A 10,820-nucleotide genomic window follows, 5' to 3' on the forward strand; every position below is an offset into this window, starting at 1 on the left:
AATAATAAAGATATAGTGAAATAATAAGTTTTTTAGGCGTACTTATTTTAAAAAGATTATAATTAAATTATAATTTTAAACGAAAGTTAATATGACATCCCTTATTAGCTAATATTTTTGAAATCTTTTAAAAACTATATAACTTTTTAGCAGTTTTTACTAAACAGAAGAGGAACATTTATTTAAAAAAAGAATTTTTTTTTTTTGGCCATTTACACATGTTAGAGAACTTAAATGGTTATATAATTAAAGTTGAGTGCTGTACAAACTGCAAGAAATAACTCTGCGCAAAAAAATTTAAGCCTACAATAAATGAGATTTTAATAAATCTGAAATGATTTATAGGATAAACTTTTCTTTAGTAAAGTTGGCGCTGAAACGCTGTTGATTGGAGCTGCCCACGCAGTGTTATATGCTTCAAAAAAAAAAATTGTATCACACTCTTTATTACCACTATTTTTCTATCAAAACAATATTTTGCAGTTCAGTATATCCTCACTTATAATTAAATTATTTTCACAAACTTTTCTTTTTAAACTTTTTACAAGCGCTATTAGATTATATATTGCCATTTAATCTAAGATAATGTCCTTAAAAAATACGGAGGTTTTTGTTGATTCTAAAACTATTCTTTTGGTTAAAAAAATTGGCTCTGGTTCTTTTGGAAAAATTTATTTAGGTCCTTACAATGATTTGTTACGTAAAATTTCATATTAATCTTATGACATAAATTATATATATATATATATTTAGCCTTTTTAATAAAGTTAATTATTTATCTTTTAGGCATCTGCCAATTAACTAAAAAAGAATTGGCAGTAAAACTGGAATCCAGTTTAGCTAGAACTAAACAGCTTTTACACGAAACTGAAGTGTTAAAAGTGAGCTTTAATTATTTTTATTAGTGACTAACTTTTGTTGCTCTGCACTTTTTAAAAAATGTTAAAGTGCTGTTTATTATTTTTTTTTAGCTTTCTTAAATTTAATACCAGTGTTCTATTTATAGCGAAGCTGCGTGTAGTGTAGTTGCAGATTTCCGCTGAAAGCAACGCACCTTAACTTTATTGGATTATCTTTTTGACATTTATTAACTGTATAAAAAAAATAAATTTAAATTAATTCTATTTTGTTATAATAAATATATTAGATATAAGAATACAAAATGATAATTTTTTTATAAAGTGTATATATATTATTATAAGAAAAATTTATATAAATTCCAATGAATGTGTGATTTTATTTTAATATATAATGTTTTTCAATTTGGTAAAGTTTATTATAAAACATTTACTTAAATTTATTGTTTTTTTTTTTTTGCATTTTCTTATACTTCAGGCTGTACAAGGAGAATTTGGCTTTCCTTATATTTATGCGTATGGGCAGGACTCTAATCGTTATGTGCTTGTCCTCGAACTGCTTGGTTAGAATTTTAAATTATTTTTTTTCTTTTTTTGGCTATCCACGTGTTAAAGTCACTTGGTGTTTTATTATTATTATTGATTAAAAATAATTATACTTATATTTGTGCTTTCCTGCAAGACTCGGCAATGCCCCGTGCTATACTCACGTGATTTATTATTTGTTATTGTCATTATGTAACTTTAGCTCCTTTGCGAGTTTATTATTATAATTCTAATAAAGTTGTATATATTTTTTTTTTTGAAACTTTTGTTTATATAGCGAAATAAAAAATAAGTAAACAAATAATGAGTAAATAAATTATATTTATTAATTTTAATATAAACAAATACGTTAATTTTAGCAAAAGAAAAAATATATATAAATAAAATAATAATATTAATAAATTTATACTAATAATTATTATGAAGTTTATATAATAAGAATAATACTTTGAATATATAAAAATTACTTATAAAAATTACTTATAAATAATAATAAGCAGTAAAATATATATAATTTTTAAATAATATTAAATAAAAAAATTAAGTTTTTATTACTTTCTTAAAGTTTTATATTAGTTTTATAGATAATTAAATATTATTAAAGTGAATTATCTTATAAATATATCAATATTATTATATAATAATATAAAAAGTAATATAAATAATAGTAGTATAATAATAAGTATGAGTGAATTATCTTATAAATATATCAATATTATTATATAATAATATAAAAGTAATATAAATAATAGTAGTATAATAGTAAGTATGAGATTATTTATTAACATAATAAATAAATTAAAATATTAAAGGAATGATACTTATTTCAGTAAATATTTTTAAGTAAATAATTAAAATTTTACTCTATAACATAAAATATATATTTTTTATAAATTATAATAAAAGTAACAGTAATAGAAATTTTGTTATAAAACGTAACAACACAATTAAAATAATTATAATAATTTTTATTTAATATGAATGTTCAATTTCTTAAAAAAGTATATTAATAATAATAATAAATAGAACTTCTGATACTGGAAATAATTTTTTTTAATAATAATGATTATATGTAAATTTTTTTATAAAAAGTATTTGACTTAATAATAATAATTGTTAATAAAAATTCTTTTATAATAAGATGAATTTTTTTTTAAAGTAATAATAATACTTTAAGGAAATTTTTATTTAAATAGAATTTAAATTTATTAATTTTTATATATATACACATTAATTATTATATTTATTAATATTATAATTATTTTGTTTTATAATTAGAATTATATAAAATTTTTATTATATATATATAAATTATAATAATATCATTTTTTATATGTATATATCAAATATTAAATTTTAATATTACTTCTTTATATTGTGTTATTATTAGAAGTAACTATACAGTTTTCATTATCTTAATGTTATTATTACTTATTTTATAAAATCTTATTATTATTATATTTATGTTCCATAACTTTTTTATTATCGCTAAAATTTGTTGGTGTGTTATTTCTGAATTTTCTTCTTTTTATAATATTATTTATATTAAAAATTTTTATTATTTTAATTTTTTTAAATTTTTACTTTTTTATTATATTATTTTTATATTATAATTTTGTTTTATTTTATATATTCTTTCATTATTTTTAATTTTTTTATTATTTTTCTATTTAATTTTTTCCTATTACTATTATTATTAAATTTTTATAGTATTTTTCTTAGTATTAATATTAAAAATTATAAATGTTATTATTTTATTACCATTATTATACTTTTATCATTTTTTTTATTTCATTACTATTATTCAATTTTATTATTTTTTTATTTTCTTAAATATTTTTATATAATATTATCAATTTAATATTAGTTTACTTTATTTTTTATAATTTAATATCTATATTTATTATTATTACATATTTATTTATATTTCATCCTTCTTACTTATATAGATTAGTATTATTAATATACTTCTTTTATTATTATTATGAATTTTTTATTTTTATGCTATTATCATTTAATTATTATATTAAATTTGTTTTCCCTTTTTTTATTTTTTCCTTCTCTTATTAACTTATATATCTATTATTATTTATCTTAACTTTATTTATCCCTTTTTCTTATTAATATATATTTTATAGTTTTATTATTAATTTATTTTATTTCCATTTTTTATATATTTTTGTATTTTCTCTTGTATATTATTATTATTATTATTATAATAAATTTTTAACATTATTTTGCTATATTTTTCTTATTTACTTATTTATTTTTTATATCATTATATTATTTTTATAATAAATTTTTATTTTTTTCTTCTATCTTTTTCTATCTTTTATTATTTATACAGGCCCGAGTTTGGAAGACCTATTCCAGTTTTGCAATAAACAGTTTTCCCTGAAGACTGCATTGCTTCTAGCCACCCAATGCGTATATATATAAATATACTTTATAAAGAATATTATTATTTATTATCATGAAAATTTGAAAATTTGTAAGTATAAATTAAAATATTGCATATTTTTTTTTGTTTAAGTTTTTTTGGTGATATGAAAATTGAAAATTTTTTAGTAAAAATATTATATGAAGTTTTGTGGTGAATTCACTATATTTATATCAAAGTTAAAAGTTTTATAAATATGTTAATTTTTTTTCTAGAAAATTCATTAAATATACTGAAATACTTCACAATTTTTATTTTCAATTTTCTTATATCAAAATATAATTTTTTTTACTTCAGATTAAAAGAATTGAAAATTTGCATAGAAAAGGATTTCTACATCGAGATATTAAGCCGGATAACTTTTTAATGGGCTTGCAAAGCGCCAGACGATACGTTATTATTGTTTATAAATAATAATATTGTAAATAACAACAAGAACAACAACAGTTATAATAATAATACGGTAATAAAGCGAATATGGATGCGAATTAATAATCGCACAACTTTTTATACAAAATAACGCATTTATTACCACGTGATGCTCTCTTTGGAATTCTATTAATTGATCATATCTTTGGGCTGAGTCACATGGTTTGCACAAACCGTTTTACTGCTGACCATTAGGAGCCCTTTTTTCAAACCAATCAAGGGGAGGGGGACTGTTTCCTGCCCTAGCTGGCATAGTTAATAGTTGTCATTGGAGAAAAGCATTATCTTGAACGCGGAAAAGGGTCGCTATTTTGCGGTCATGCAAGAAATCCACCAATAATTATACACGAAGATTTTGCCTGCCGCTGGAGTAGAATCTGGTTTTCTTTGACCTCATGTCCCCCCACTAATTGTTGTAGTGTTTCCCCCTCCAATCGTTGCGGTGCTTTAGTGGTCATCACTTTCATTATCGCCGTGCCTTAAATTATGCATTGGCATTGAACTGACGCCCCTTTTCTTTAGCCATTTCTCCAATAGGAACGTGTTTTTATATCTAAAATTATCCTTGTGGTGCGCTCGTTCGCTGCTATTCGTTCTTACGACTCATTCTCGATTTTTTATTGACTCTTTTATTTAAGCGTCATTGATGGGAGTCTTTTTATTATTACACAAATATGAACTGGTACAATACTCCCAGCAGTGCGTTGCGCATTAGCCCGTGGCACTTCCTTTAACTCTCTCCTTTTTTTTATTAGAAAAATTCGCATTTTATTTAAACTGTTTCTAAATATAAGATAATAAATAGTAATAATAATAATAATAGTACTCAAAGGTTTATATAATAGACTTTGGACTTTCTAAAAAGTATATGCGCCACGGAAAGCACAATGCCTTTCGCGAACATAAAAGCCTCGTGGGCACCGCGAGGTACGCCAGCTGCAATAGCCATGTTGGTTACGGTTCGCTTTTTTTGTCACCGTTTACTCTAATTGGGTGTAGTGGGAAATAGTATTTACTATAGACTGGCCGTTTTAGTTTACATTATTGCAATTTTTTTTATTGGCGTTTTTTTCACCGCTTGTAGGTACTGTGACTGATCAATTTTGTAACAATTTTATGATTTATAACTTGATTTCATTGCATTTTTATGTCAATTGTAGTACAGAATGGCCGCGTTTCATTAATATTATATTAATTTATTTTTTAAGTTTACTTTTCATTATTATTTTTTATTACTATTTAAGAGCAGAAAACTATTTTATCATAAATTCTTTAAACTGCTATTGGGATATTTTATTGGCTGAATTTATTTCAAAAAACTTATGTATATTTTTTTATATTATTAAACTTTTGTCGTATAGAGGCCGTCACTTCACTTTTTAACTATTATTATTATAATATATGTGTATAAGTATAATTTAATATTTTTTTTAGTTTTTTTATATTTATTGCTTATATATATATATAAAAAATATAATTAACAATAATAACGTGGAAATTTGTTTTCTATCATATAAAGTTATTCATTATTCTTTCTGAGGTTTAATATTTTTTATTAGGAAAAGCGTTTTACTGGTATATTTATTAATCTTTTGAATTCTCTTAAAATATTATTGCCTTTTTAAATAAAAATATATAAATAACTACAAATTGTTACTTTTTCTATTTAATAAATTGGGAAACCTGAGAAAAGCAGCCAATGGCGTACAAATAATCTAGTAAAGATAATTTGTCATTTTAATAGCATTAACGGAGAGCCAAATAAATTAATATGAAGCAGTCATTGTTTGAGTTATGTAAAAGTTGTAATGACTGGCTTACAAAAGTTATATTTACTAAAGAAAAGAACCAATGGAAATTTTTATATAACTAAAGAAGAATTTTTTGCTACCAAAGAAGCAGCTAAAACAGATAACATGAACGAAGAAGTTCAAGTAATATAAAGCGTCCTGTCTATTAAAATAAACAGATTGAGCCTATTTTTATTTTTGCTTTACTATTAAGGGGCAAATAATAAATGCGGTAATATTAAAATGATATTTCGAGGCTCTATAATTTACGAATTTGTTACAATAATTATAAGTAGGAGCAAATTAAGATTATCTATATATTTACTTTATTTTGCTACGGCATAATGGGCACAATAAATGGGATTTTAGTGGTAATTGCGCTTTTTAATACTTTAAATGATTTGATTGTGGTACAATAAGCTTTTTAAGCATCATTTGAACCGGAATAATCGCCTCCTTAAAGTATTGCGGTGCTATATTAATACCGCCTTCGGGTGCCTTGTTAACAACTTCGACTTTCCCTTTATCTTTGTCAGATCCTTTAGACGCAACTAAGCTTTTTTGGCGATTTAAAACTAATATAAGTATATACAACCCGACTCATATTCTCAAGGTCTCTTTATTTTTTGAACTACGTCTTCATTATAAACATTAAGAACTATTCACGGGAGAGTAAAAATATTAGAAATAAACAAGGCTTAACCTACTTATTAATATAACTTCCATTGCACTGCTATTTTAACAACTCTATATTAGTTATTATCATTAGCATTTATAGCGGTTTCTTATTATAATAATATACTAACTATTTTCATTTAAATAATGGCGGCAACTCAATAGCTTTCATTTATTAATATATTATGCTTATAGCTGTAGTAATATTTTTCAGACGTCTATATTTTAGTATTACTTCTACTTTTTATCTTTTTATTTAATTGTTTCTTTCAATTATTTTAATTTTAAATGTATACTATTCTATTTATTATATGTTATTGTAAATAACTATATTGAGTTATTATTATTATTATTTATAGAGCAAAGCCGAAGAGACGACCTTGAATCTTTAGGGTATATGCTTATTTATTTTTTAAAGGGAAAGCTCCCTTGGCAAGGTCCTTACGAATGACGTTTTGTTATGCTTTATTTATGTGACGATTGATGGACTTAATTTTTCTATTACTACTATTATGAAATTTTTTATATTTTTAAATTTACTTTGCTTTTTCAATATTTTTAATGCTTTTTTTTATAATTATTAATTATATTATTTACATATTTTGCTATTTAGATAAATTTTATTATAAAAATATTAATTTTTTATTGTTAAAAAACTTATATTTCTTTTTTATAATTTGTTTATAATAATTTATTCATATAAAATGTTATTGAATTTAAAAGAAAAATTTATATTATATATTCTTTAAATATGAAGTTTTTATGTTCATGTTTTGTCTTAAAAATTTTTTGTTAAATATGTTTATTAAGTTTTGAATTTTGAGTATTTTATAATTATTTATATAAATTATTTAAAAAATGTTTTATAAAATACATATTTATTATTTTTAAAACCTTTTAATTCATATATTATTTCTATTCTTGAAGGATATTTTTTAATTATAAAAACTTTTTTGTTTTATATTCTTTTAAAGAAAAATTTTTATATTTTATTTTTAAGTATATGATTTTTATAAATTATTAAAGAAAACTTTATTTTATAAAGTATATTAATATTATTATATATTTTTATATATTTTATATTATTATGAGTAAATATTATATATGCCTTAGGAATGAAAGGAAGGAGCCGAAAAGATAAATATGAAAAGATCAAGCAAGTAAAGATAAGCACTCCCGTTTCTGAACTTTGCAAGGAACTTCCCTGTAAAATTTTTTTCTTATAATAGAGATTTTTAAAAATAACTAATAATTAAATAAAATACATATTAATAATTATAAATTTTATAAAATATAATAAAAACAAAAATATTCATTTTTTACATAAAATACTATTTTTATATAAAAAAATAATGTAAAGTAAATTATTTTTATATCATATATTATAAAAAAATTATATAAAGGTAAATGAATAAATTATGGTAATAATTATAAGATTTTAAATGTAATATTCCAAAAAGTAATTATAGCAATTTGATCTAATTATTTTTTTTATAATAATGATAGTAATATTTTTATATAAAAATGATGTAAAAGTGAATTATGTTTTTTAAAAATTATACTTTATTTTTGTTCTTTTATATTTTTAAAAGATATTTTTATAACAAAGTAATATATATATATATATTATGTTCATTATAAATTTTCATGCAAGTTTTATTTTAAATATGTTATACTACATTTTTATTACATGTTTATTTTTTCTATAAAAATTTTTATTATATTTCTCTTTTTCGTATCATTTATATATTTTTTTAAAACTTCTATTATCATAGAAAAATGATACCATCTTTAATATTTATATTATATTCAAGTTTTATTACAAAGTATATTATTTTTCCATTTTTGTATAATTATTAATAAATATTTTAATACTAGTTTCATATAAAATTGTATTGTTTTCACTTTATTATTATTATAATATTTATAACATTACAAAACTTTTTATTATAAAGCGTAACAATAACAGTTTTTTATAGTTGAATATATATTTTTATATTTTTATTAACTTGTATTATTGTACAAAATACTATATATTTTTTTATAATATTAATTTTTTCTTTGACTTTTTTATATAATTATTTTTATTTATAAAAAAATATTTTTCTTTAAAGTTTTTTTTTGTTTACTTACTATTTTTGAAAACTTCCTTTATATTTTTCCTAACCTTTTTTTTTTGAACTTTTTAAATAAAATATTATTTTTATGATATTTACTATCATATATTTACAAAGTTATATCTTTAGAACTTTTTAGAATGAATTAATTTATATTTTTAGGTAATAATTTTTTAGAAAAACTTTTTATAATAAAATATTTTCCTGTATTTTTTCTTAGTGGAGTTTGAACGATATTTACTTTACGTAAAAAGTTTGGATTATGAAGCTGAGCCCGACTATCTTTATTGTATGGAACTTTTTGAGCATCTTTTCGATAGAATGAACTTCGAAAAGGATTATTTGTATGACTGGACTTTGATAAAAGAAGTAAATAATATAATTATATAAAAGTTATAATAAAAATATACATAAATATAATTTTAATAATAATTTATATAACAACTGCATAAATAATAATTATATATAATAGTAATAACGATAATTATGATTTATAAAAGTATATAGTAATAATAATAATGATACAAGAAATTCTAATCATGATATATAAAAGTAATAATAGTAATCATAATAATAATATCTAAGAACAATAATATTATTTTATATGTAAAAGTAATAATAGTAATTTAGGAAAGTATAAATAATTATAAAAAATAATAGAAAACTTTATTCACTTATTATTTTTTTAGAATCAAGAAAAACTGAATTTGTCTGATTCCTCTAAATTTGTTTCGGGTGGTTTTTAAATTATTATTATTAATTATTGTTACTATTATTTTTATATTTAGAAACAAACGCTAAGAACTTTTCAGTGGAAAATTTTTAAAGAATAGGATCGTTTTAATGAATTTTTTTTTCAATAATTAGAATTTTTTTTACTGACGAAATTATATAATTCTTACTTGAAAAATTATTTATGAAACTTATTAATACAATAAAATTACATAATAAAATTTATTATTATATATTATTATTTGATGTTTTCTGTTATGCGAGCTTGCGAGTTACGCTTTAGATTCACTAAGATTTAAAGAAATTTCTTTTTTTATTTATAAGACTTGCTTGTAACTACGATTTTACTAAAGTAATTGACTGCGAGAATTGCAATTCGGTTTAGTTTTTAAAAAGCTAAATTCTTTTTAAAATTTTGGTTAACAGGAAAAAAAAAGTTTCAGGTTTGCAATTGCATTTAGAAAAAAAGCATGTACATTTCGTCTGCTGAAATATATTTTTTTAAAATATAATAAGCAGGGAAAAAAGTTTGATAAATCCTGCAACTTTTGTGTTTAAAAAATTATTTTTGTTAGCAGAGTAAAAAAGTTTGGTAGTTGCAAAAAAAAAAAGGCCTGAAAAAAAAAAATTGTGCTAAATGCATTTTTTTTTTAAATCTTAGAAAGTAAAGCTTTCATAAGCGCATATAGAGAAAGGCTGCAACTTTGGTGTGCTAAAAACTTTTTAAAAAAAAAAAAATAAGTATTGTAAGAAAGTAACTTTGATAATTGCAATATAAAAAGCCTGCTAATTTGGTGCCTCAAAATCTTATATTATATTAAAAAAAATAATTAGCAAGAAAAAAGTGATTACACTTAGAAAAAGTCTACAAAGTGGTGCGCTGTTAATTTAAATTTAAAGATTATACTATTTAGCAAAGTGAATATTACCAACTTTTTAGTTTTCAAGTTTTTTTTAAGCGTCAAGCCGAATATTGTTATATTACTACTTTTATGTCTCCTTTTCTCACTTCTACGGTTTCGGTAGCGTAGCATTGCTTCAATTTTTTTCAAGTAAAAAAAAAATAAGTTATTTTAAACAGCACTATGTTTTAATTTATTTTTTTTATAAAACAAAGAAATCAAGTTGACAACTTGATTGGTTATTTGAAAATTCCAAAAATTGTCCAAAAAGATTTTGCTTAAAAAAGTAGAGTATTATGATACTTTATGGATAAAATTAAAAAAAAACTTTA

At 20.6% G+C, this 10,820-nt stretch overlaps 1 protein-coding gene across 1 annotated transcript; it reads left to right on the forward strand.

Annotated features, from left to right (window-relative positions):
- Nucleotides 1–585: 585 nt before the first annotated feature.
- Nucleotides 586–9,714, forward strand: LOC135145346 (casein kinase I-like). Its single transcript, XM_064077451.1, has 11 exons — nt 586–679; nt 787–881; nt 1,336–1,420; nt 3,751–3,830; nt 4,141–4,236; nt 5,105–5,231; nt 7,097–7,174; nt 7,851–7,943; nt 9,075–9,223; nt 9,544–9,589; nt 9,643–9,714. Exons 1-11 carry the CDS (start codon nt 586–588, stop codon nt 9,678–9,680), a joined length of 981 nt encoding a protein of 326 aa, XP_063933521.1. The 3' UTR covers nt 9,681–9,714.
- The last annotated feature ends 1,106 nt before the right edge of the window (nt 9,715–10,820 follow it).

The sequence above is a fragment of the Zophobas morio genome, unplaced genomic scaffold, assembly GCF_036711695.1.
Source record: "Zophobas morio isolate AGI-343-1 ecotype UQ-CSIRO unplaced genomic scaffold, CSIRO_AGI_Zmor_V1 ptg000144l, whole genome shotgun sequence".
In the NCBI taxonomy this organism is placed as follows: Eukaryota; Metazoa; Arthropoda; class Insecta; order Coleoptera; family Tenebrionidae; genus Zophobas; species Zophobas morio.

Excerpts from the sequence above, each read along its gene's own strand:
- LOC135145346 (XM_064077451.1), top strand. The coding sequence starts at position 586 with ATGTCCTTAAAAAATACGGAGGTTTTTGTTGATTCTAAAACTATTCTT. Across the intron at positions 680-786 it reads TTTTGGAAAAATTTATTTAG|GCATCTGCCAATTAACTAAA; the intron begins GTCCTTACAATG and ends TTTATCTTTTAG. Across the intron at positions 9,224-9,543 it reads ACTGGACTTTGATAAAAGAA|AATCAAGAAAAACTGAATTT; the intron begins GTAAATAATATA and ends TTATTTTTTTAG.